The sequence below is a fragment of the Saccopteryx bilineata genome, chromosome 7, assembly GCF_036850765.1.
Source record: "Saccopteryx bilineata isolate mSacBil1 chromosome 7, mSacBil1_pri_phased_curated, whole genome shotgun sequence".
NCBI classification, from domain to species: Eukaryota; Metazoa; Chordata; class Mammalia; order Chiroptera; family Emballonuridae; genus Saccopteryx; species Saccopteryx bilineata.
In genome coordinates, this window is record NC_089496.1 from 85,950,237 (window position 1) to 85,977,887 (window position 27,651).

Sequence of the window (27,651 nt, forward strand, 5' to 3'; positions counted from 1 at the left end):
GTGCTCTGGTGGTGGGGGCCCAGCAGGAAGATGGGGATGCTTACTGGTTCCTGGGACTGTTTGGAGTCCATGTTGTGAGAATACTGAGTCTTCCAGACAAATATATAACCCATCTAATATCACATAGGTATGCAATGATGTTATTACATATTACCTATTCTACTAATATTAGAGAAAAATGCAAACCATCTGTATAAAACATTGTTTTTTAATAAAACAAAAGCAGTTTATTCATGAAGTCACGGGTACAAGATTAACCAGTACTGAATGCAACTTCAATGTTTTTTTCTGAAATAGTCGCTTGAGCCTTGTGGACTGTCTGCTTCAAGCCCTAGCCTGGGAAGATGACCCAAAAAGCTCAAGGGCGAGTTCTTCTTCCTGGGTCCGAGTCATGTGCTCTTGAGGTCTCCGAAGACCACACGGGCTGCATTGCGTCCAGCTGCTCCCATGACACCTCCTCCTGAAAGGGAAGCTCCTGTGAACCAAAGCTGTATTCCCCTGACGCCCCACTCAGGGAGCGGCAGGTCAAAGCTCGCAGAGCGTGGGCGGCCAAGCAGAGGGGGGCTGTCTGAGGGAGGTGGTCCGGCCGGGGGCAGGAGAACCACCATGAAGACCATGAAGACCAATTCTGGGCACCCCGGCAGGTGTCCTGCCTCAGAGCTCTGGGGAGGGGGCTGGGAGCGCCATCCAAGCAAGTGTTCCCTGTCAGCCGGAGAGCCAACGTGCTGGATGGCGAGACTCTCAGCCCAGGAAACCAACGGGAGACCGAGGGCTGGAGGGGGGAGATGTGGAAGCACAGAGTCTTCCTGGGCGGCCACTCCCGCACAGCGCCGAGTGTCAACATGAAACAGCAGCCTCAGCTGATCCTGGGGCGGATCAGCCTCAGCAGTGTGGACAGATGGGAGGCCAGGCTTGTGGGCAGGTCAAGACAACAAGACCAACATCTGGGGGCTGTCACCAGGGGGATGTCTTTCCAGCCAACCCTCTCAACACGTCTCAAACTGATCTCGTCCTCATCCCTGTCTCCTCTCCCGTGTCCCCTGCTTCAGAGGACGACGCCACCCCCTTCTCCTCGTCCTGTGAAGCTTGGGGTAGGGTCGATACAGGGAAGATTTTTTAAACTGAGAAACTTCCCTGATCCTTACTGGTCTAAACTGTGGCGGGGGAATTCAGGGACATGGATCTCGCACGATCCCAAACGAGAGTTTGGAGAGATGCCTCTGGGACAGGCACCCTCAGACGTCATGAGGAGGTGGTGGGCTAGCCGCCCTGCGGGCTCAGCCAGCCTGGCAGAGGCCACCGTGTTTACCGAGCTCTGAGGATTCTGCATATCGGAGTGGCTTGTTCTTGGGGGGGCTCTGCCCCAACCTCCCTGCCTCCCTCACTGCTCATTCCGTTCCCCTGTCTGCATGCCTCTGATGTCGGCCAGGCCTCGCCACCCACACAGGGCAGCTGGACCAAGGCCCACTCACCGGGATGGGCCCCACTTCCACAGAGATACAGGCCCGGGAGTGGGCAGCGGTAGCCAGAGTGCCGGGGCACGGGCCGGGCAAAGTAGAGCTGGTCCAGGGTCATGGCGCCGTGGAATATATTCTGCGGGAGCGGGGGGGGGGGGGGGGGGGCAGGGCCCCAGCTGTTATCACAGGAGCGCTGTGGGGCTTCCTACCCTCCCCAAAGCCCCTCCCCTGTTCTCGGAGGCAGGTTCTCCTTCCAAGCTGTTTTCTTGGTTCTTACCGTGCAGAAAGGGGAGGGGAAGAGAGAGGACAGGTGCATGTTCTAGGGCTGAGGGTGAAGTTTTCTGGAGACTTTTTTTTTTTTTTTTTCAGGAAGAAAGAAGGGTGGGGAGCGTCTTCAGAGTGTGAGGACTTGAATGGGAAATTTTAAAAGGAGATTCTAGATGTTCTACTTTGGACTATGAATCCTGCTCACGCTGTTTGAAAATAGAGGACTTTGACTTATTTGGCTGCTGACACATGTTTCTTTGACTAAGACACCCCTCTAAGCCTGGGCCCCTGGGTTCCAAGCTCCAGCAGAATCACAGTAAGTTGCAAAGGGCACTGGGACCCGAGCTTGGTTCTGCTCCAGTGGCCTGGGTCGGATCAGCCTCAGCAGTGTGGACAGATGGGAGGCCAGGCTCGTGGGCAGGTCAAGACAACAAGACCAACATCTGGGGGCTGTCACCATGGGGATGTCTCTCCAGCCAACCCTCTCAACATGTCTCAGACTGATCTCGTCCTCATCCCTGTCTCCTCTCCTGTGTCCCCTGCCTCAGGGGACGACACCACCGCTCTCTCCTTGTCCTCCAGACTGAGTCCTTCACGTCCCCGGCCCCGGCCTCCAGCTGTTACCAAGACTGCTCGCTTCGGCTGGCCCCGTGCCTTCCACACCCACCCGCCCCTTTCCCTTCCCGCTGCCTGGCCGCCTTTGGTCTAAGCTGGACAGTGTGGGCCAATAAAAATATAACATGGCCACATATGTAACTTTTATTTTCCAGTAGTCCCTTTAAAATTTTAAAAAGAGATGGGCAAAATTAATAGCAATCCATATTTCATTTATCCCAGTAGGTCCACAAGGTTATCCTTTCAGTGTGGGATCGACACAGCAATTACTGAGACTTTGCACAGTTCTTCACGCGAAGTCTTTGCGGTCCGGTGGCCTGCTACCCTTGCGACACGTCTCGTTTCGTCCCAGACCCACTGAAGCCATCAGTAGCCGCATGAGGCCAGTGGCTGCTGTGCTGGAATTGGCCTCCTCACTGGCCTCCCTGCCTCCAGGCTCAGTGAGGTTTTACTCTATTGAGTAGGAGTCTGAGGCATAGTGCCTTGGGGAAGGGAGCGCCCCTTGAAGAAATTCAGATGCGTAGGCTGACAGGGACGACCAGGAGGAAGGGCCACGATCTCAGCAGGCGCTGTCTCTTGTGTCTGTTTCTCCCAGCCCTTCCCCTACTCCCGAGGTTCTCGGTCCCCTCTCTGCTATGGTCTCGGCCGCTGTTCCCCCTTCTGATGAGGGCTGTGTGTGGAGGGCACACCAGGGAGTGGGGGCACAGAGAGAAGAACGTGATGAGGGACCCCCCCCCAGGTGTATTCTTACCCCTCCAGGAAGCCCAAAAATTCTCTCCAGATCAGGTGGCGTGAGGATGTCTCTGCCCACCACGGAGCCCTTGAAGCCCGGGGCGTAGGCCTCGACGCAGTCGAACACTGGTGGGGCGGAGTCGGGGGGGGAGGGGGCGTTACGGTGCACAGCCGGGCAAAGCTACTATAACTCATTAAACTGTACACTAAAAATGGGTTTATTTTAGCACATGTAGGATGAATCTCAATAAGTGAAAGAAAGAAAGAGAAAGGGAAAGGAAGGCAGGGAGGAAGGGAGGGAGGGAAGAAGGAAGGGAGGGAGGGAGGGAAGAAGGAAGGGAGGGAGGGAGGGAAGAAGGAAGGGAGGGAGGGAGGGAGGGAAGAAAAGAAAAGGAAAGGCAAAATAAAAGCAATCCACAGGCAAATACAAAGCCTCTGGATCCCAGGCTAGTCCAGCGCTCCCACTCTTTCCCACCTCCTTACCCCAACCTTAAACACAAAGGTATTTGTGTCCCTTGATCATGCAATGCTTTCTTCATCTGATTGCTTTGCTCAAGCTGTTTCTTCCACTCGGAATGCCGTTTGCTACAAGCCTAACTCCTAGGCCTCCTTTGAAGCCCAGCTCCAACGTCCCCTCCTTTGGAGAGCTCTCCTTGTCTCCCAGCTCCCAGCACCCTCCTCTCGCCCATGCACCACCTCGCACTGTAAGACTGGCTTCTTTAGTATTCAATCCACTAGCTATGAGCCAGGTGAGGGCAGGAAATGTGTCTTGCTGACGTTCTCAGCCCAGTGTCTGATCCTAGTAGGCATTTACTATGTTGACTTAGGTTTCCTTGGGTACCTCTCCCTTCTCAGAACAGAACCTGAAGGTATTCATCCCAAGGGGTGGTCAGAAGGAGACGGGTCCATTCAGACCACACAGCCCGCGGACCCTCTGGGGACAGGGCGGTCTAGCTTTCTTTTTTTTTTTTTAATATTTTATTTATTGATTTTTAGAGAGAGAGAAGTGAGAGAGAGAGACAGAGAGAAAGAAGAGGGAGGAGCAAGAAGCATCAACTCCCATATGTGCCTTGACCAGGCAAGCCCAAGGTTTCGAACCGGCAACCTCAGTGTTCCAGGTCGATGCTTTATCCCACTGCGCCACCACAGGTCAGGCCTAGCTTTCTTTACCTTTATCTGCGTAAGCGTTTTTCTCCTGCTCGTCCCAGACTTTGCCTCCAGCCAGAGTGTAGGGAGTGTACTGAGTGAAGAGGGAGATGACGTGGCAGCCGGGAGGAGCCAGGGTGGGGTCCAGGGAGGAAGGGATGCAGAGCTCAATCATAGGCCTGTGGTGGGAGAGACGGTCAGATCTGAGGAAGCAGCTGCCCCGAGCGAAGGGGCGGGGCCGCTCTGAGATGAGGGGACAGACGAAGGCATGGACTGAGATGACCCCCAGGCCGGGCTGATTGTCTATGGGAGGCCATGGTGGTCCTTCACCTGCATGGGTTCCGTGGCCACTAGGAGAGTCCACCTCCTCCTGAGGGGCTCCCCTAGCCCCAGGCCCCAGGGTCTCTGGTCCCACCCTGCCCCCACTCTGAATGTGTGGTTATTCCCTGCCTTCCTCAACCATACAGCCTGTAAAACAAGCAAGGTCTCCAATGTCAACAGGGTCCAGAGAGCTAACAGGTGTGAAGGGGTCAGGCTAAGACAGCACGTGCTCAGGAAGCCAGATTTCAACCAAGTTGACCCCTGCCTGATGACCTTTCCTGAGCAGGCCGAGCCAGCCAGCTGCTGGGGCTGCAGGAACTGCTTCCTGCCCCGCCCTGGTTTATACCACCTGTCCTACCTGAGCACCTTCCTCCTCTGGCCTCCAAATATGAGTATCCTTAAGGCCACGTGGAAAGCCCCTCCTCCCTGCATCCCTCGCTGGCAACATTTCATCTGAACTTGGATGTCCACTAGGCATCTGCAAAGTAACTCGTCCAAACTTGAATGCCTGGTGTCCCCTAAAACCTGCCCCTCCCTGCACCCACCATCTTCCCCTTTTCTTTTTTTTTTTTTTTTTTTTTTTTTTTTTTCATTTTTCTGAAGCTGGAAACAGGGAGAGACAGTCAGACAGACTCCCGCATGCGCCCGACCGGGATCCACCCGGCACGCCCACCAGGGGGCGACGCTCTGCCCACCAGGGGGCGATGCTCTGCCCATCCTGGGCATCGCCATGTTGCGACCCTCCTGGGTGTCGCCATATTGCGACCAGAGCCACTCTAGCGCCTGGGGCAGAGGCCACAGAGCCATCCCCAGCGCCCGGGCCATCTTTTGCTCCAATGGAGCCTTGGCTGCGGGAGGGGAAGAGAGAGACAGAGAGGAAGGCGCGGCGGAGGGGTGGAGAAGCAAATGGGCGCTTCTCCTATGTGCCCTGGCCGGGAATCGAACCCGGGTCCTCCGCACGCTAGGCCGACGCTCTACCGCTGAGCCAACCGGCCAGGGCCTTTCCCCTTTTCAACAAAGGGAGACACCATCTTCTGGTGGCTACTCTTTCTCACTCACGCCCTACTTCCTGCCCAACAGCAAATCCTGGCAGCTTTAAATACCCACTATTTGGCCACTTCTCATCACTTTCACTGCCCCACCCTGGTCCAAGCCACCATCCCTTTTCCCCTGAGTTCTGTAATAGTAATCATTGGCAACAGATGCCCTTTTCTCCATACAGCGGGCACAGTGATTCTTCTAAGATGTAAGTCATGCTCCACACACCCTTTCCTGAGCTAAAATCCAGGAGTGGTCTACAAGGCCCAGCAGGATGTAGCAGTTGCAGATCAGACCCCACTTTCTACCTTTTATTTCCAGGTTCTGTTTCTCCAGCCACTCTGGCCTCTAACACAGCAGCATCCTACTGCCCCAGGGCCTTAGCACCTGACTTTGCCTCTGTCTGGATGTTCTTCCTCAGATACTCCCCAAGACCTGTATTCTTGCTTCCTTCAGGTCTCTGTTCAGATATCATGTTATTAGAGAAGCCTTTTCTGACCCCCTAATAAAGACTAGCACACCCCTTGACCTATTTTTCTCCATCTCATCAGTGCATGTTTTTTGACCATCTTATCTTCTACCATTAAACATCAATGACCTGAGGGCAGAGACCTTGTTGACTCTGCTTGCTGCTTTGTGCCCATGTCCATGAACTAAGCCCGGCACAGAGTAGGGGCCCCAAAATATTTATGAACTAATAAATGAACTTTTCCCTCTACCCTCTCTCAGGGCACACATCCTCTTTACCTCACCTATACATATTTATGTGCCTGTCTTACGATGTTTTGTGTCTATTTCATGCCCCTACCTAATCCCTGACTTCCCCAACCTGAGCCTTTACAGAGCCAGGCACAGAAGAGGTTTTCAATAAGTTTTGGTGGACAGTTAACAGTAGGGAAAGATGCCTGCTCCTGCCACACCCGGCCTGCTCCTAGAAGGATGGAGGTGCAGCCGCCGTGTGGTGGGAGGTGGAAGAGGCTCTGACAAGGCTGGCATGAAGGCAGCTCATCAGAGACAAGAGGGAGCATAGAATGGGATGAGGGCGTGCCTTTGGACAGCCACTGACTTAGAGAACTACCCTTTGTCTCCCAGAAAGCATTTTCTCTGTTTCTCCCCACATGCCAGCACTGTTCTCTCTGCAGTCTTTGCTGCTTCTGCTCACCTGTGGCACGTGGCCGAACATGTTTGATTTTTCACCCCTTACCTGCCCCAGCCCACATTTTTCTTGCCTGGGATGCATTTCCTAGCCTTAGATCTAAGTATGGATTTAGGCAGATCCTACCTCATTGTGGATGTTTAACACCCGGAGGAAGAGGCAATCCCTAGTGTGTCTGGGCAGTCACCCCCACCGCCCCAGGGCCACATGTGAGAATATCCCAGGGGACTGAAAGCCCGGGACCACCCACCTGTGGGAGGGCTGGCCACCCATGGCGTCTTCAAAGGCTTGATGGAGCAGGTGGGTGTTTTCACAGTTCAGGTGGATGGAGCACTGGTGATGGGGCAGCGGCCGGCCCCCGGGGGCATTGGGGGCCGCCAGGAAGTCAGGGAGCCTGTCGGTAGCCACTGAGAAACCAAAGCAGGAGAGGGGTCAGGGCCCAAGGCTGGTGTCTTCAGACCCCTGGGAATCTTCCTACTCTACCCATCACCCAAGTGTTAGACTGGGGAGAGAAAGTATAAAAAAGCGTTTCACCTTCAAACTGAGGGACAGGCTGGAGGCCGGGGGATAGCAATGATGAGATAGGTTAGTTTTCCCAGACCTGGACATCGCTCACTCAGATGATATCAAAGAGATGGCTCTGCAATTGAGTGTGCCTCTTACCGTTGATCTTGGTGACAGGTGACTTGGTGTCCAGCTGAGAGATTCTCTCCACGAACTCTTTAGGAAGCCACTCCTGGAAGCAGAGGATTCCATAAAAAGCTTGTGGATGGCCAAGGCCCCAAGTGGCTGCCTTCTTCTTTTGTTCAGACTGGTCTCTTGACCTCTACTTCTGGAAACCCTCTCTACCCTTCTGAGTTCAGCCTAACCACCTCCTCCATGAAGCCCTCCCCTCCTGCTCAGCACTAACCACTTCTTTCTCTGTGATCTGCCCGCAGTCCTGACTGTAAACGGCCCATCCTAACACTTGCTGTAGACATGGCCAGTGGTCTGCAGGCCTCTTTTCTCCTTCAGTCTGCAATCTCTTGGAAGTCTTGATGACCTCAGAAGTGCTTTAATAATATGCTTTTGAACTGATGCTTGTTGGATTTTTATTAGTGGACTCGCTCAGAAAAAGTGGTGCTTGTTGCAAGAATAGCCCCAAGAGTGGTGGGGAGCTCCCTGCTCGTGCACATATTATCATTTATTGTAGAGACTGGGGAGGTGTGGTCAGTTGCAAAAATTGCTCCAAATCCTCCCCCTTCCCTGTAAGCATGCCCCTCTGTAATGTCCTCCCATTCAGACTCTGGTTGGCCACGAGGCAAGACCGATGTTGGTAAGCAGGATGCGACAGAAGTCTGAAAAGCACTTGCACGGTTGACTCCTTGCTTTTGCCTCCTGCCAGACGCTGAGACCATGCTGGAGGGTGAAAGACAGGTGGAGCCGAGTCGAGTCACCCAGTCCTTCCAGCAGAGACCGCCCTGCACTCGCCACCACCCACTGACCCCCTGGCGTGAGAGCGAGCCCAGCCACGGTCAGCAGGGCCCACTAGTTGACTCAGAGCTGATGGCAGGTGTACCAGCAAGCCCCAAGCAGCTAACTCTGCCAAGATCCACTGACTCCCCCAGCTCTCTGTGCTAAATCAGTATTTCTCATCACGGGCCCAGAAGTCATATGGCCGATCGTTGTGTGGCATTCATACGGAAATAGATAATTGACACAGATTAGGGATGGTGAGAAGGGAGAAACTGGGATAACAGGAAAGTTGTATAAGTGACTCTGGGCTGGAAGTCACACCTGGGTTCCAGCTCTGGCTCTGTCCATTGCCACCTGCATGGCCCAGGGTACCTCACCTCTCGGACCTTCCTCCTCACCTGCGAGCCTTCTTTCCTATTTGCTGCCTGCCTGGTACTGGCTTCCCCAAAGGGGGGCTGACTTGGCGCTTGCATCTGCCACTCGATATAGTCCTGGGCCCCTTGGTCAGCCCGTTTTTCAGCCCGTCTCGCAGACCCCTTCCCCTCTGCCTCCCAGGCCTCACCTGTGGCGTCAGCTTCAGGAAGGTGATCTGCGGCGATGCGTTGGACAGCACCACTCTGCTCCTCACTTCTGAGCCATCTTGCAGCACGACCCCTTGAACACGTCCTCCACTGCTCACCTTCACCTTCGCCACTGTCTAGACCCCAGGAAGGAAAACTAGCTTAGATCTCGAAGAGTTTTTGTCGTCCTGGCTGCTCCTAGGCATTCGCAGGTTCCTCATCCCTAGCCCACCCTGCGGGCTCTGCCGCCCTGGGTGAAGCTGTAGCCCGCCTCCTCCAAGCGGGGGGCTCAGCCCAAGTCTGGGTTAACGGTGGTGAATTAAAAGGGCAGCAGAAGGACTGGGGCTGGCTGACAGCTGCTAACGGGCTGCAGAACCCGAGCCCCTCGGCTCTGAGTCCCGCCTTGTTCATCAGTAAAATGAGGGAACTTCCGAATGAGGTTTTGTTCCATCTAGGACCTACCCAATAAGCAGAGTTGGGGGTAGAAAGGCCATTCACCTTTTCGGTGAAGATACTTGCTCCGTGCGCAGTGGCTGAGCTTGCGATGGCGTCAGAGAGGGCACCCATGCCGCCCTGGACGTAGCCCCAGGTCCCCTGCTCCCCCTCCAGGCCCCCCATCACGTGATGTAGCAGCACATACCTAAGAGCAGATCATCAGAATCAGCGGCCGGAGATGGGATTTAATCTCCCCAGAGTTCAAGGTGCAAAGATCTCATCCTGTCTTGAACCTCCAGCCTCCCCCTTCCCCAGCGGCCCTGGCCCTCTAGCCTGTCAGTGAGCTCTGGGCTCCTGCAAGAGCCCTTTGCTTCCCACGCTGCCTTCTCTCCCCATGCCAGTGTGTCTGCGAGCAGCTCTGGTACCAACAACGTGGTGGCAGTGCCCAGACCCACAGCGCCGGCTCTCTCCTGAGCTCCAGCCTGCTTACCCATCCACCCACAGAGAACTCCACCGGGTGGTCTCTTGATGGGCATCTTAAACCCATTCCTCTCTCCCATCCTCCAACCTGTTTCTCCTTCCAGCTTCCCTGTCCCAGTGAGTGGCATCTTCAGTTTCCCAAAGAAACCTGGGTGTCGATCTCGCCTCCGGCTAGTCTCTCGCCACCTGCACCCCATCGCATGCTGTTAACTCTGCCCCTGAAGCACTTCCCACGGCCTGCTCCCTGCTGCCCCCGTCCCCAGTCCAGGCCACTGTCCTCTCTTCCGGGAACTGCTGCAGTCCCGCTTTCTAATCGGACCACCTTCCCCCCCGCTCTTTCTTCCCTGCTGACCCTCCACCCTGCAGAACCTGGGCCTGACCTCACGGCCCAGCTGTGCTCCTGTCCCTTCTCTCCTTTCGAGGCTTCACTGGCCAGACTCTGAAAATGGTTCCCAGGGCCCCTGCCCCCTTGTCAGCCTCATCCCTCACCAGGCCCCCCAACAGCCTGCATGCACACTTTTACCCAACCGAACCCCTTGCAGTCCCGAGAATAAATCACATGGTTTCTCAACTCCCAACATTAGCACACACTGTTCTGGCGGCCTAGAGCCCCCTCCTCCCTCATCTTTTGCTGAACTAACTCCCCCTGTCCTTGGAGTCCCAGATTGAACACCTTCCTCCTGGAGGCCCTGGCCCGAGGGCCGCTGTGCCCTGCTCGGTCTCCCCACCACGCCACTAGGGGCGCTCCGCCACCATCACTCGCTCTGTGTCTGCCTCACCCACAGGGTTTCAGCTCCATTTACCGCTGTTGCCCAGCACCTAGCAGAGGCAAGTGCTCCATCAATATTTATTGAAAGAATTAATGAAGAAACAAATGACTTAAAGGCACATTTTACGACCTGAGCAGTAGCTAAGCCTCGTGGAGGTCCACAGAGAAAAGGAAACAAGGCCCCAGCTGCGAGATCCACACCGGCCGTTTGATCTGATCACAGAGCTTGGCCAAGGTGTGGCAGCTGCTGCCAACCCCTTTCTGCGGCCCTGGGGAACGCGGGGCTGGTTTAGTGAATGCTGAAAACCACTCCCAAGGGCTGCTCTCATCCCTTGAGAAAGCCACACTGACAGCTGCTAGCTGCCTCTTCTGGTGCATTGGACATGGCCCAACACCTGGCAGGATCTTCTACCCCAACACACACACACACACACACACACACACACACACCCCTTCCTGCTCCGACAGGCGCTCATTAAGTCACACCACAACTCCAGACTCCACTGTGTCTGACTGCCCCCTCTCGGATCAGGCTGTCAGCACAGCCCCAGCTGCAAGGGAAAGGCAGCTTCCAGCCCTTACAGAGATGTCTGTCTGCGTGTGAGTGTCCGGGACCCAGGAAGGATTGGTGGGAGAGGGAGGGGCAACAGGGCTTCTTGGGAGGGGAGGACAGAGGAAGAGAAGTGAATGGGGGAGAGGAGAGGAGAAAGTGGGAAGAAGATATATTTATGTGAGATGTAAGAGGTGGGTGAGAGGCTTTTCTTACTGAAGAATAGAGAGTAGTGGTTAAGAAGGAAAAATTCGGGGCAGGTGGCGGTTCAGACAACTTGGGCTACAAATCAGCTTAGCCACTTACTAGCTGTGTGACTTTGGGCAAGATACTTCTCCTCTCGGAACCACGTGCTCTTAGACATTAGCGTGAGGGTTAGATGTGGCGTGTGGCTCTGTGCCTGGCTCGCTGGGTGAGCTCCGTGGGTGACTGTTGTTAATGCTCTTTTGGGGGAACCTGCTCCACCTCCCGCACTCACCCACTCCCTGGAGTGTGGGGGCTTGTCATGGCTCCAATCACAGCATCCGTCGCTAGAGTGGCTTTTAGAGGCTCAGACTCAAACCACTGGTCCAGCACCTGGGACAGCAAAATGGCAGGAGAAGAGTGTAGGGGTCTCCGGGGGAGAGGACTCCTCCCTGCGAGGCTGGCCCGAGGCTGGGGAGCCCCTCACCTTGGTAATCGGAGCCGTGAGGACCTGGAAATACTGGGGCAGCTGGGCTCCCAGCGTGCGGCCTGCAAGAGAAGACCCACGAAACATAGGCGAGAAGGAAGCATTCTGACCTGCAGTGTCTGCACTGGCTTCTTTGTCTGTAAAATGGAGTCTGTCAGGCTCCCACAGCTATTGTGAGGGGTAAATGAGACATGTAGAACATTTGCAAGTTCCTAGGCACTTAATACATTTCAGCTGCTGGAATTATTTTTGGAAAATTTTCACTTGTACCTTATTCCCTTACGTTGAACTCTGTAGGGCCGGTGCCCTAGGAGGTGGCTGGCTTGGCTAGTCCACTGCTCTGATCAGTGGTGGGATTCAAATAATTTAGTAACCGGTTTCTGCCCTAATGACTGTTTTAAATATAAAAAAAATACACCAAAAGGTAGCTTATTTCATTCATTTAATACCCAAATAAGAACAATAAAAGAGGTACACAAAACTAGATTGTTATAAGAAAGTTTAAAATATTAATGAAAAAATATTAAATAATACCTGACAAAAAGTAATAAAACTGTTATTTAAGATATTCCCATATTGCTTCTTCTTTTTTTTTTTTTTTTTGTATTTTTCTGAAGCTGGAAACGGGGAGAGACAGTCAGACTCCCGCATGCGCCTGACCGGGATCCACCCAGCACGCCCACCAGGGGCAACGCTCTGCCCACCAGGGGGCGATGCTCTGCCCCTCCGGGGCATCACTCTGTTGTGACCAGAGCCACTCTAGCGCCTGGGGCAGAGGCCAAGGAGCCATCCCCAGTGCTCAGGCCATCTTTGCTCCAATGGAGCCTCGGCTGCGGGAGGGGAAGAGAGAGACAGAGAGGAAGGGGGGGGGGATGGAGAAGCAAATGGGTGCTTCTCCTATGTGCCCTGGCCGGGAATCGAACCCGGGTCCCCCGCACGCCAGGCCGACGCTCTACCGCTGAGCCAACCGGCCAGGGCCCATATTGCTTCTTGATTGGCATCCTCACTTCCTGCTGAAGTAACAAACGCGAGGGAATTAAAATGTAGTATTTAATCAAAGTTATAATGAGTTTTATGAAATGAATTAATAAATATTACAAGTATAGTTCTGTCAAGTTTTTTTTCACCTATGGACGGAATGAACATTACCATGGGCACTTAGTATATGCTGCTATGCCGATGAACATGAAAAAAGAGTCAGGAATATAAAATTATGATTTCCACATTGGATGACTGTCCAGGTGCCCATCTTAGAGGGAACCCTGATTACAAGTGCCATTTGAACAACCAGTTTGCTGAACTCAACAAAAAGGTATCAGGTTCTGCCGAACTGGTACAAATTGGCGGAATCCCGCCGCTGCCTCCGATACCGACTAAGAGTATTTCAGGGAGTGGCTGGGCAGTAAGACTATGAGGGCAGGGATCATGGTCTCTAGCTTAGTGTCCGGCACATAGCAGTTACTCAATAAACGTTCATCACATTAATATTTATTGCATGTTGATTGGACAAAACTCTTTGGACCATAATCTGAGAGGCAATGTTTGGCATCTGTGAGAGATTCTACCGGCTCTGATCCTTCACCTCTCCTATGTCCACTCACTTTGCCATGTAACTGCAGTGCCTCTCACCCTAGCTGGGTTGTTCCTGCCCTGCTCCTGGATTCTGGACTCATCCACATGGTTTGCTTGGCCAGTGGAATGTTTGAAGATGTGATGAAAATAGCAGCTTGAAACTGGCCTGCACATCGGGGCTTACCCTCTGTGCTTCTGCCGTTGATGTGAGAAGGCCCCTCCTGGATTAGCCTGTAGCTTCCAAGAGGAGGTTGAGAGGCACTTGGAGCAGAGCTGCCTTAGCTGGTCTGCCCCTGCCACAAACACATGCATGAGACCAGACCAGATCAGCTGAGCCTAGTTGAGTAAGCTAAGCCATGCAGATTTGTAAAAAATACATTTTTATTTTTATATGCCACTAGAGTGTGCAGCAATTTTGTGATCACAGCTAACTATTTCTTTTTTTTCCCCTGGAATATAGAAGCTTGATTAGTCTTTATACCCCAGAAATATAGTCAAAAAGAATAGCATGCTTACCCAAACTTTCCTTCTCATAGCCATGGCAGATATCACTAATTGATCACAGAATTTTTTCTTGCTGAGCCCAAGTCTACCATCCTCTCTGCATGGGGCCCCTATCTCTTATTCTAGCTGGCTATGGTGACAACTTCCATGCAGGCTTCGATCAGTTTCTCATGGTGCCACCAACAGCGGCTCACCTCACACCTGTAAGGTGTGCCTCTTCATTTCTGCCTTGAGGCTTCTCTAGCACCATAACAGGACACCCACAAAAACCCAGTTGGCACCCACGGATGCACAGTTCTATGTGGGAGTTAATATCCTATGGGGTAACCTTTGATCAATGGGAGCTAGAACCCAATGGAGAAATGCTTCTCCTTTCTCCTCTTGGGAATGGTCCTCACGTACATTTCATAAGCTGTAGAAGGTCCTCTCGGGACCCAGCACCTTGTTACCCACATGGTAGCCAGCACAGCAGCACACCCTGGCATTGATGCTCCCCCTTTCCAGTGTTACTCCTCCTTTCCCTGAGTCATTCTTCAAAATGAATTAGTGGCACACAAGCCTTTGGGTGGGGCTCTGGTTTTAGGGCACGCCAGGCTGAGACCTCCTCACCACATGCTCCAGCAGCCCCAATTGATGGATGGCAGTTGGCAGGCTGTCTTGGAGGTGCGAGCTTACGTGCAATCACGGGGCAAACGGGCTTAGCTCCATGAGGGTCACTCATTGTGCCCGAGGCCGGCACTTTGGACTCACCTGCCTGCAGCAGAGGTGTGAGGGTGGAGAGTGACTTGAGCCTCTGCAGCAGGGAGCCCCGCCAGAAGGCCTCCACGTCCACGGGGGCTGCGTCCAGCAGAGGGTCAACGGCTAAAGCCAAGTGATTCATGAAGGCCTCGTATTTGGGAAAAGCCTGGAACAGAGCCTCAAGTCAGGGCCCCACAGCCTCGAAGGAGACATGGTCCCCATGCTCGTCCCTCCGTGCTGCCCATGTGGCCTGCCACCCCCCGGCCGGGCCTCCGGGCCTCCTCTGGCCTGGTGCGGAGCCGTCTCAGCGTGGCTGTGCGGAGCTACTCCCTGTTCTAGGTCTGTGTGCTGATGTCCACACGAAGGGAGGCCATAGAGAGCCTGGGAAGTGGAGGAGCCACTGGGTGGTGGCAGGCACAAGGGGTTAATGCTGGTCAAGGCCAGTTGACAGCCACAGGACACAAGCAATTACCTAGGATGTGGTCTCTGTGATAAGCCAAAAGCCACTTAAAAGTTTCTTCTTTCTCTCCTGTCTGTCCATACAGTACTGATAAAAGTAAGGTCTCTTTCCCATATTCCAGCATGCTGACGGTCCCTTCCTGGTCTGCAGACCTCCCATATCCTCTCCTGACAAGCAGGAGCAGTAGTCCGCATCCGTTCAGCCCACCAGCTCCCACGACAGAATCCACTTGGACTCACGCCTCCTTCACTGCATGGGCGACAGGAGCTGGGACGGACGTCTACACCACTGGAAGCCTCATCTTTATTTTCAGCCCAGATTTTTTTATTCTTGTTTCATCTAGACTCATGGATATACCCATGGAATTTTAATAACTGTTACACAAAGAGAAGTTCTGTGTTGAAGTATATTTGACAAGTCTTGATAACAATGGAATTAAACAGCTTGCTCTGCACAGGCCTTTAATATGCAATGTACAGAGACAGAAGTCAGGCCCCTTACATTCCACACTGGGACGTGCGCCCCCTGCCTCCCCCTGCAGCACTCGAGGCCACAGCCACTGTCCTGTAGGTCCAGGGACCGGCTTTGTCCTGAATTTTCTCTAGCATATCTGAGACGGGCAGGATTTGGAGAACAGGGTGTAAACAGTGGTCTCCAACTTGCTGCACAAGAGTCACTTTGGGAGACTCTTGACAGTCACCAAGGTGATTTTGACTGTCAGCCAGGTTTGGAAGTTGCTGGTTGAAGAGATACATCGTGCGCCTGTGGTTCTCTTGGTTTTACCCAATACTAGATGAACACAACAAAAAACAACGCATATTGATTGTATTAACCTAGGTTCTTTAATAAAAAGGTCTCCACCAAGATATGAGTAAATGCTATGCCTTCAGCTTATATCTAGGTTCTGTACAAAAAATAGCCATTCAAGGACACTTCTTATATCTGCAAACCAATCACACCTGGCCCATTACCTTCAACAACTCATTAGACACAACCACCCAACAAATTCCCTACAGTGCAATCCCAGGAAAAACAAGCATTCGCTATCAGATGTGGGCACTTCATTTCATCAGACCTGCATGCCATTGTGGACAATTTCTTGCCTTGGGCTGTCAGGGGATTAATGCCCAATCGAATAAATATTTATTACAACTCTCCTGATTCAGTTCATTCTATCCTTAATTGTCTCTGATCTGCCCTTGATCCTTCTTTTTGGCCTTCATGTGCTTGAATATTGATACCCACTTGGAGTTCTGTCTGGAAGCAGGAAAGGCAGAAAGCACAGGCCAGTGGATTTCCTTTTGAAATTCAGCGGGCAGAGCCCACCCGAGCAGTGACCTCACACTGAACACGCACAGGTTGGAGGGGCTCCGGTTCCATGGGTCTTAACCGCTGACCTCCTTCCCCTCTCTTGGCAGTGCCCCAGGCTAAAGGCCAGCACAGGCTGGAGCCCTGCCAGGGCAGGTGGGTGGCCCAGGGACTCGTGCTCTAGGACGACCCGCCCCAGGCCCGTTTCTTTCAAGAGCCGCCCGCAGGCTGGCGTGGGAGGACATCAGCCGCCAGTCACTCTCCTACCTGGGCATCCTTCCAGGAGAACTGGGCAATCTGCTTCTGGTTTTCTGCCAGGTCTGTGCCCAAAAGTAGGGACCTGGGCACCCTGCTCCCAGTGCCTTCTTCCAGCATGGGGGTGAAGGAGTAAGGGTCTCGAAGATGGAGCCTCAGCCCATGTTTCTGTGGAACACGGACAGAACAAGCAGCACTTGAAGGGATTTGCGGCCTTTGCCCTTGACCCTTCTCTGATTATGTTTATGACCATTTACGTACCTGCATGCAGGTTCCCAACGCCTTGATTCCTACGTTTTAGTATGAGCCTGTGAGGCCCTCTCGCCTAGGCACTCTACGGCAGACCGTATCACACCACACCGTGCCACGCCACATCATGCCATCCGCACCATGCCTCCCTGCATCACATCTCCTCAGAGCACACCACGTCACACCCCACACATCACTTTACAGTACACCGTGCCACAGCACGCCACCCCGTGCCAGGGACTGCACCAGGGCACACCACGTCACACCCCACACATCACTGTACGGTACACCGTGCCACAGCACGCCACCCCATGCCAGGGACTGCACCAGGGCACACCACGTCACACCCCACACATCACTTTACGGTACACCGTGCCACAGCACGCCACCCCGTGCCAGGGACTGCACCAGGGCACACCACGTCACACCCCACACATCACTGTACGGTACACCGTGCCACAGCACGCCACCCCGTGCCAGGGACTGCACCAGGGCACACCACGTCACACCCCACACATCACTGTACGGTACACCGTGCCACAGCATGCCACCCCGTGCCAGGGACTGCACCAGGGTTCACAGTGGTTACCTTCAACAGCTCCGCGTCACTGCATTGTACAAATACAACAGTAAAGGCTCCGAGAAGTTAAATAATTTGGCTGAGGTCCCATGGGACGTGGATGTGGGTTTCAAAACCACTCTTCTGACTTCCAAGCCCTGGCTCAGCCCCAGCACTGACTCCAGGTGCCCTCAGTGCAGAAATAATTAAAATTTGGAAAGACACAATAAAGCAACAATTATGTGAAAATCCATACTTACAAGGTAGATAAACTATTCTCATTAAAAAATTTTATTTACTTTGCAGACTCATTTACCCCACGGTCACCGTCACTGAAGTCCCCTTGGTGCATTTCAACTATAACTTGATTTATTTGACTGGCACGTGGAACTTCTCAGGAGCACACTTTTTTTTTTTAATAAAGAAAATAATCATGTGAAACTTTCTATTCTGTGACTCTTAGTTTTCAGAAGCTAGATTTTTCAAAAGGAGGGTCACACACCCACACATCGGCCACTGATCATAACTGGTGCATCTGCAAACTGCCTGCAGCTACAGCCCGGTATGGGCTGACCAGAAAGCCATTTCCAGTCCGTGGCTAGGTTGTATCCAGCCCTGTTTGGTGACAGGCTCCCCACCCCTTCCTCTCTCATTCTTTCTCTCACTTTCTCTCTCTCTCAGGGGCTCAAAAAATAATTTCTCTAGTGGTTCTGTAGTTCTCTAGTTCGGAGAAGTCCTCTACATGGGCCAGTTCAAGCAGCCAGAGAGCGGTGACAGTGGCTCAGTGTCTTACTAACTTCAAACTTCGATTTAGAGCAGGGTCTGGGCTCCAGTGTGCGGCGGCTTCCTGTACAGATGGCACAGGGGGCCTTTTCTCTTGGGTGATGGAGACACCAAGCGGTAGGAGCTACGTGAGCTCCAGGGACGCAGTGGCCAGAGTTTATAAAAGAAGCAGTGAGGGGAGAAAGGGATCTGAAAGGTGGGGAGCGCTGGCCAAGACTGTGGACCAGGGTTAAGCTAAGAGACACCCACAGGGGCAGACTGGGGGGGTCTCAGACCCCTCACAGCAGCCCAGGGGCCAGAAGAGGTGACATTTCCTCCGATGTCCTGCTCAGGCTTCCAAGAATGGGGACGGTATCTCCAGTTCAGCTGGGCTTACGTCCTGAGGCAACTTTGCAAACTCAGAGAGGCTCAGGGCCCAGGCAGGTTCGCTGTGAGGGCCGGGCAACACCCCAGAAAGTGATAGGGCAGGAAGGACAGGGCTGGGACCCCCGTGCCACGTAGGGAAACAGACAGTGTTGCATTTAGAAACATTCGCCTGATGGTGACAAAGCTCATTCATCAAAAAGTCTGATTTTTATGTGAAATTTTCTAATTTTTAAGACACTGGGTGGGCTACACAAAATACTGCGTGGGACAGCCAAGTCCTCAGATGGAGGGGGGACCTCATCGGGGAGCACACACGGAGCCTCCACGCCAGGTGGGAGGTGGAACACACCCACACACACACCCACACACACCCAGGCTGCAGGCGGGCTCTACCTTCATCGGGGGTACACATGGAGCCTCCACGCCAGGTGGGAGGTGGAACACACCCACACACACACCCACACACACCCAGGCTGCAGGCGGGCCCTACCTTCATCGGGGGTACACACGGAGCCTCCACGCCAGGTGGAAGGTGGAAGGTGGAACACACACACACACCCACACACACCCACACACACCCAGGCTGCAGGCGGGCCCTACCTTCAGTTCCAGGTCAGAGTAAATCTGCGGCCTCAGCAGGCTGAGAAGGTAGGATGCTCGGGAGAACTTAAACCCTGAAACCAGATCAGATGAAGACAGGCACCAGTGGTCCCTGGCGGTCACCCCCTGCTCCCTGGCCCCACACTACCTCTAGGGCTCACCTGGAATGATCTCCTCGGTGACGGCTGCGCCCCCGATCACATGGCGCTTCTCAAAGACAGCCGTGCTCACCCCCAGTATCTGCAGGTAGGCCGCCTGGGGGGACACACAGGCCCTCCCTCATCCCTGGGGCCGACCTGCAGTCTCAGGTCCTCGCCGCGGGGCCAGCCTGCCACCCCTCAGCTCTGCTCGCCTGTTGTCCCCTCAGAGAGAGCGGTCCTCTTGCTGTCCCTGTAAACTCTCACTTTCCCAAATGTCAGAATGCTCAGACCCAGCATGACTGCTCCTTCCCCTCTACTTCCCAGCTGAAGGTGACCTTCCCTCCTGCCAGGCCCAGGTGCCTCTGTGACCTCAGGTCCCTCTCCTCCGGGCGAGGCCCGCTTACCCCTCCTCAGCAGCCCTGAGAGGCCAGGCAGCACCCGACCAAACGCCCTCGCCTGCCTGCGAGTGCTGAGCCAGACCTCCGGCTTCCACGCCTCCCGCCTTCTGCCAGGGCCACCTCCGCACCAGCCCACCTGGCCTCCCTCTTCCTGGCACAAATGGGCTGACCAAAAACAGTCCCCACCTTGCCTGCGTCATGGGCTGCTGCGAGGGCTCGCTGAGCTGACCCTGGCACACAGAGCATGCCCAGTAAATGAAGCTAGCTCCACACTACAGCTTTATTTGTAGGAACAAATGAGGGAGGGTTTATTAATTTTTCTCTAGTACTTAGTTGGAAATCAATACATATTTGTTAGATAGAATTAGTCGGATATTGAGTCTATGTTGGTCCTGTTACCACCACCCAGGTGACAACAGGGAGGGTGTAGTTCAGAACTTAGACTTAAGAAAAAAAATTTACCTGGCAACTGCTATGTGCCAAACACCAGACTGGATCATCTCCTTCAACCCACCCCCGTACCCTAGAGGTCGGACTATGATTCTTTTCATTTCACAGATGAGAAAAACCGAGGCTTAGTGAGATGAATCACTTTCCTCAGGCTCACAGAGGTGCTGGGAATTGAACCTGGCTGGTCTGGACCAGGATCTACGCTCCCGGCACATTTAGTGAGAAAGGGGAAAGGGCGGTCCTAACGTTGGGCGGCCAGCCTGGCTCTCGGAGGTGAGCCGTGTGGCTCTTCTGTTAGAATGACCACCCGACCAGGGTAGTTTGAGAGCAGGTCCCTTCACAAGCCTCCCTAAGCACAAACAAAAGCGGGGGCTCCGGGAGGTGCACAAAATACCAACCGCTCCCTTTCTGGGCCGAGTGACTGCGGCTTCCTCACCAGTTCCCGTTCCCGTCTCCCCTCCCTACGGACCAGGCTCATGGAGAGGCCGAGGCACAGAGCTGCCCCGTTTTCTGACAGTGTCTGAGAGCAAATCCCTGCCTCTTAGACTCTCCCTCATGTCATCCGACAACAGCGCGGGTCAGAGAATCAGCGCCCCTAGTGCCTCCTCCCCGAGCGCCCGGGTTCCCCAGGGCCTGTGGCTTCCTTGCTGCGTGGAGTCACCACCCAACCTGGCGAATGGCAGGGTGCCGGCGGCCCAGCGGGAACCGGCCGCAGTCAGTCCCGTCGGGGTAAGGCTGCACCTGCCGCACCCTCAGAGCACATCACCGGCTCCCTTCACAACAGCTCTGTGCGGCTGGGCATCGTCACTCAGGTTTTACTGGGGTCCGAGTGACTCGCCTCACCCTCCACAGGTAGAACGTGGCTGGGAGGCAAACCAGGTTTATATTGATATAAAATTGATGTTTTAAATTACTGATTGGTTGAGTTTCAGCATGACCCATGTAAAATGTTCAAGTAAAACTATATGTCAGGGAAAGTATTGAGATTTAACACACGTCCCCTTGTTCCCCGATGTAGCTAAGTCCCCTCTATTGATATTCTAGAGCTGTCACTGCTTCAGGGAGATGCTGAGTTTGTCCTGAATGCCCTCTGCACATCATGGCCTCCCAGGAGTACCTGGACTCGGGTGTGAGGAGCAGAGCCATAGGGTGACCGGCACAGCTCGGACAGGCCCTTCCTCTGCCACGCTGCTCCCTTGCTGTCTCCAGGGTGCACCTGGGACCACGCGGCTGCTGTGCGCCCCAGGTCGCTACATGTCCTAGACCCAGCCGGGAGCACAGGGCTCCCTACACAGGGCTGCCCATAACCTGGGGCCACAGGGCTGCCATAACCTGGGGCCTATAGCCAGCCGGGAGCACAGGGCTCCCACACAGGGCTGCCATAACCTGGGGCCTATAGCCAGCCGGGAGCACAGGGCTCCCACACAGGGCTGCCATAACCTGGGGCAGAGGGCCCCCCAGCCGGGAGCACAGGGCTCCCACACAGGGCTGCCCATAACCTGGGGCAGAGGGCCCCCTAGCCAGAAGCACAGGGCTCCCACACAGGGCTGCCATAACCTGGGGCAGAGGGCTCCCCAGCCGGGACCACAGGGCTCCCACACAGGGCTGCCCATAACCTGGGGCAGAGGGCCCCCTAGCCAGAAGCACAGGGCTCCCACACAGGGCTGCCATAACCTGGGGCCTATAGCCAGCCGGGAGCACAGGGCTCCCACACAGGGCTGCTATAACCTGGGGCAGAGGGCCCCCCAGCCGGGAGCACAGGGCTCCCACACAGGGCTGCCATAACCTGGGGCCTATAGCCAGCCGGGAGCACAGGGCTCCCACACAGGGCTGCTATAACCTGGGGCAGAGGGCCCCCCAGCCGGGAGCACAGGGCTCCCACACAGGGCTGCCCATAACCTGGGGCAGAGGGCCCCCTAGCCAGAAGCACAGAGCTCCCACAGAGGGCTGCCATAACCTGGGGCCTATAGCCAGCCGGGAGCACAGGGCTCCCACACAGGGCTGCCATAACCTGGGGCTTAGGGCCCCACCCAGCCCCAGTTACCTGCACCCAGGCTCGAACATGTCTCCCAGACTATGCCAGTTACCTACTTCCCAGCTTTTCATCATCTCATCTCCGAAAGTTCCCTGACTCTCCCGAGGACAAGGGCCAAATCCACGCGCATTAGGAGAGGAGAGGAAAGGGAGCCCTTGATAGCCATTCCATCGGCCGCTGGCCAGCACCAGGGAGGCAGCACTAGCCTGCCTTTCCTTCTCTCCCGTGGCTACTGAGAGCTGCACGCCCAGGGGCCAGTGAAGCAGGGCGGGGGGATGGTACTCACAGCCACCAGCCCGTTGTGACCTGCAACGACACAAGGAAGAGGGGAGGAAAGCAATACTGGTCAGCGGCAGACAGACACACTCCTTGAGTAGTGTGGTCACCCGTCCCTGTCCCCGTGCCTGTGCAGATGCTGGGGATGTAGCAGAAACGTGGGGGAGCCCTCTAACCCTGTACCTGGATGTTGGAATAGCATCTAGCTTGAGGCCGTCAAACACTACTGGTCTTTGGAGAGTCAGAAAACCCTGGATTTTGCCCTGGCTTGAAAGATATCCTTTCACCCTGGCTCAGCCAGGGAACCCCTGCTGGAGTGAAGTGTGAGGGGGAATCCATGGTCATCAGATGAAAGCTCTCTCACAAAACCTCGAGTTGCTGAGCGTATGTCACTTGGGGGTGAGCGGGTGACTGGTGGGTGAATGTCACAGTTTCCTTGGCAGGGAAGAGAAGGGAAACATGGCTGACACACAGACGCTGAGGTTCCTGCCTGACACAGAATCGGTGGCCGCCCAGCTGAGGTCTGGTCACGTGGACGGCTGCTGTCAAGCCTGGCTTCCTTGGCCGTGTGGTTCACAATAGTGCCCCAGGAGGCTTTAGGCACATGGGTTTGTCTTTGTCAATCCGCAGTGCTCCCGACATAAAATAAGCACAGTTCAAAAAGTAGCTAAACACACACAGTTCCCATGTATGCTAGAGTAGCTAGTATGCTTCAGGGGTGCCGGAGACTGGGCACACTCCCCTATCTTGCATATAGAGTTTCTTTCCAAAAATCTTAGGGGGGCTGACTTTGGGGCAGGAGCCCTGGACTTGGCTTGGGATCCCAGTTCCACCCCAAGCACCCTGGGAGCAAGCGCCTCTGCAGCTGTGAGAAGCTTCAGCATCACGAGGACTCGTGTAAATACGAGACTGCAGCGCCTCCCAGAGTCCGCACAGCAGGTTGTTGTTGGGGCCGGCAATGGGGTTTTCCACGAGCTCCCCCGTCATGCTGAGGCGGGTGGTCCCTGGGGCGGAGCGGCCCCCTCTCCACTCTTAGGAGAAGGTGCAGCGGCTGCTGGAGAGTCCTTGCTGGGCAGAGGACAGGCCCCAGTCCTTTTCAGGGAAGGAGCCCGGCTTGGTCTGGACCACTTGGCATGTGTCTGTCCTCGGTGATAAAACATCGTTCCGTGTCTTCAAAGATGTCAGAAGATGATTGTGTCAGCTGGGCACCAACCTGAACCCCGTGTTGACTCAAAATGCTCAACCGATAATTTCACAGACATCCATAAACAGGGAGCAGCATTGACCCACGTGATGGATTTTGTCTCAGCTGAGCTGCTTCTGTTTCACATTTTCCCCATAATCACCCCCAGTTTTAGAGGTCACTGAGCCAAACCCTGATTTACTAAGGAATCTCTACCGTGGAGTTTTCAAACCTCTCCAACCACGATCCACGGGAGGAAATGCATCTCACGCTGTGGCCTGGCACACCCCCCACACGCAAGTGTATTGCACAGAAACAAAAGTTTCACGAATTAATATTAATTCATCGTGTGACAAGCAGGTGATGATCTATTTAGTAATATTTTTTATTTTTTTAAAAGAAAAATGCTGGTGGATATACTATTTGTACAGATTTTTGAAAACTCTTTTAAGAAAATTTAAAATTATTGCTGGGTAGGACTCATGAATGGTTGCAACCTGCATTTGAAAAGCCATGCTCTCCAGTACACACAACCTAAAGGCCAGCTGTCCTGGGCTCAGTGGGCTTCTGCCACTTGCCAGGCATGGCCCTGAGAGAGTCCATTTAATGGACAGCCCCTCCCCTTCCTCATATGTGAAGCAGATAGGATGCTGGGGTCCTTGCAATGTTGCTGAGAGAATAACCAATAACATATATAAAGTACTGGCCCTTAGCAGACCCATAATACATGATAGCTATTTGTCCTTTAATTAGTGCTGATTAGAAATCCTGGACAACTAATAAAGGTTTCTAGGCAACTGGGCTTCAGTTCAATCATCAAAGATAAGCTCACAAATGCACAAACACACCTCCAATAACAAAGGTTGAGGAGCTGATATCCCAAGACCCTCCTCTCTCCATCCCTCACCTCCTTGCTGAGCCCTCCTGGGGCTTCTGGTGACCTCCTCTTGTCCCTTGAAGTGGCCCGAAGCTGCATGCTCTGCTAGTCTGCGGGCCTGACTCCCGGGACCCTTAGGTAGCAGGTGCACAGGGCCCTACAGAGAAGCTGCTCTGAACAGGGCTCCTGAACGTTAGGCTGCAGCTGCCTGCATTGGGTCTGCTCAGTGCTAGCTAGACACGCTGGTTAGACACGCTAGCCTCCAGAGTCACCTTCAATCCTGAGAATCCTAACCACAAGGTCCAGGGCCCAGGACCTGCATTTTCATAAGCTCCTGGGTCATTCTTAGGCATATTGAGTTAGATGACTAAATCAGGGTTGTCTTCTAGGTGGCTCCCACATACTGGTGTGAGTTCAGGGATGCAGAAATAAGACCTAATCTCCCTGCCAGGGGACAGCAGAGGGGTGAGCTGTCACCAAGGACAGAAAAAGGCAGGGGTCTGAGGCTGAGACCTGAGTACTTCCATTTACTGAGCTGTCAGTGGGGGCTAGAGCTGGCTTCCTCTGGCTGGGAGGTGTGTGAGCGGTTGTTAAAACAGCCATTGTTAAAGAATTAAGTTATATAAACTTAAAACAGGCCCTGGGTGGTTGGCTCAGTGGTAGAGCATTGGCCCGGTATGTGAATGTCCCGGGTTTGATTCCTGGTTAGGGCACACAGGAGAAGCGACCATCTGCTTCTCTATGCCTCTCCCTTTCCCTTCTCTCTCTCTATCTCTCTCTTCCCTTCCCACAGCCATGGCTCGGTTGGAGCAAGTTGGCCCTGGGTGCTGAGGATGGCTCCATGGCCTTGCCTCAGGTACTAAAATAGCTCGGTTACCTAGCAATGGAGCAATAGCCCCAGATGGGCAGAGCATTGCACCATAGGGGGCTTGCTGGGTGGATCCTGATCAGGGCACATGCAGAAGTCTGTCTCTTTGCCTCCCCGCTTCTCACTTAAGAAAAAAATAAATAAACTTAAAACAAAATAAATTATATTGAGAACAAAGATAACCAAAACTGAGCACTGTTGCTTCTTCATTATTATACTGTTTACTATCTCTATGCTCTTGCAGTAATTTACCTCTATGTATCCATATAGTGGCCACATCATACAACAGGCTGCTGTGTATCCTACCCAACTTCACATTCAGGCACGGCATGTGGGTAACGAAAACAGGCCATGGCGGACACCACGGACATCAGCAGGCATTAGATACCAGGTTTGATTTATTATTCTGTTGACAGACTTGAGAAAGTAATGAGAAAAATGCTAATAATGCAGATTAAGCTGAACAGTGTCTGCGTCCAGAGCTGTAACGCTGTGAATAGCACCAAAAACGGAGGAAATATTCTAGCATTCAAAAATATTGAGGAAAGTCGGCCCCATCATGGAAGGAGTGAAGTTCAGACATAAACCTTGTTTCACTTATTTCACTTTTGCTCCACTCTTTAAAGTAAATGAAAATATCAAACTACATTTTCTTGGGGGAACTATTGTCATTTGTTAATTGCAACCACAGATTGGCTACGGAGTTTGGCAAAAACCACAGAAATTCGGTGGGAGTCAATGGGCTCCCTGGAGTGTAGAGTACGGTCATTTTGTCTGTACTGTGTGCTGCACTGCTTGAACGTCAGCATCTCTACTGCACCGGTGTACGTACACACATCGTCCCCTGGAGGGGTCGCTGTTAAACGTTCCCTGCACACGTCCGCTCTCGGAGCGCACAGACATGAACGCCAAACACCAGGCAGCTCCAGAGCTGTCTGACGGGCACACTCTTCATTCAGTCCTGTCATGGTCTCTCTGTATAAGCGCGGGTGGAAATAATGCAAAAGCTGAAAATCAGGCCTTTTCTGAGTGTGAATGGCAGGCCCGGAGGAAAGGCAATCTGGCCCTAGCCCGCAGTCTCACGGTCACGCGGTAGAACTGGGTGCTTCACAGCAGGGGGTCCGTGGACTGTGGTGGGGCCGCGGTGGCAGATTCCACACCTCAGATGTGCAAGGCAGTGTGCACTGCCACCCTCTGCCACGTACGCGTGGAGCTCTGGGACTCACTTCTGTTTTTTCCTAACTCCCCTTTATGAAACAATTCCAGTTTCCTTTGGGGGTGGGTGACCTCAGTCTTGAGGTTGTGGTGACCAGAACTCAGGGCGCTTGGGGTGGCTGGACTTCCCCAGTCTGTTGTCCCAAGGCTCTTTCTAACCGTTACGTACCATGCGCCGCTCACGAATGTTGTGGCAACCAGCAATGTCACAGGAGATAGAACGGCCTAGTCCTCCCTCATAATTTTAGATGGGAAGACCCAAACCCACAGAGGGCGAGAATCTGCTCTAGACCACACAGCAAGTTGACAGCACAGCCAGCCCCAGAACCCTGGCGCCGGCCTGTGCTGCTCACCACAGCCCCTGTTCTCGCTTGCCCCGACTCCTGGCTGCTTGTGCCCGGGAAGCAGGGCAGGTTGAACAGGGGCTCCCCAGGCCTCCGAGCAGGGCTGCCCTCCCCAGCCCTCGGCACAGACTCAGCCCACTTTACCTGCTCCTATCACCACAGCGTCGTACTCAGGCTTCAGGCGGCCCCTGGCTTCCCAGTGAGCTTGTCTCCACGCAGGGCAGGGAGAGGCACTCAGGGCCCTGATGAGACCTCGGCCTCTTGCAGCCATTTCTGCCCAGTACTAGACCAATTTGCTTGCAATCAGCTTTTTGTACCTCCTCAGGCAGGGAAGGAGGAGGGAGAAAGCAGGAAGAGAGGAGGAGCTACAGTCCCGTGGCCACACTTGGCCTTGGGCCACGACTAAACAGAGGACGCTGAGCCGCAGAGTCCACATAGGGCAGTTGCAGGCGGTCACCTGTCCACCTGGAAGGAGTCATGCCACCTCCAGCCCCCCAGAGAATAATCTCTGAGCTCCTCATTCTCCAGGGCTCCCCTGTGCCAGGCACTGAGCTGGCCACAGCTGTGCCACCTCTCACGTGAGCCCCAGGACCCCCAGTTTACAGGCGAGGGTGCTGAGGCTCAGAGAAGGGTGTGTGAGAGCAGTGACTGCTCACTGTGCTGTCCTGCTTCCCACTAGGGAATTAAATGTCCAGGATGTGCTGGGTGGGAAAATCTGAGAGATGAGGGTCAGCTCTGCATCTCACTCCCCGTCCTGCCAGCCTGCAGGGTGGTGAGCCCTCCAGGGAGTCTGCTGGCTGAACACCCGTCAGCATTGCCC

The 27,651-nt window shown here is 54.0% G+C and overlaps 1 protein-coding gene across 1 annotated transcript; it reads right to left on the reverse strand.

Moving 5' to 3' along the window:
* Positions 1 to 211: 211 nt before the first annotated feature.
* Positions 212 to 27,391, reverse strand: PYROXD2 (pyridine nucleotide-disulphide oxidoreductase domain 2). The gene is made up of 16 exons (XM_066240417.1): positions 26,976 to 27,391; positions 22,355 to 22,374; positions 19,207 to 19,300; positions 19,046 to 19,119; positions 16,501 to 16,656; positions 14,478 to 14,631; positions 11,652 to 11,713; positions 11,460 to 11,557; positions 9,246 to 9,387; positions 8,750 to 8,884; positions 7,396 to 7,468; positions 6,983 to 7,139; positions 4,242 to 4,396; positions 3,091 to 3,197; positions 1,473 to 1,593; positions 212 to 460 (listed from the first exon to the last, which is right to left on the reverse strand). Exons 1-16 carry the CDS (start codon positions 27,100 to 27,102, stop codon positions 390 to 392), a joined length of 1,746 nt encoding a protein of 581 aa, XP_066096514.1. The 5' UTR covers positions 27,103 to 27,391; the 3' UTR covers positions 212 to 389.
* Between the last annotated feature and the right edge of the window lie 260 nt (positions 27,392 to 27,651).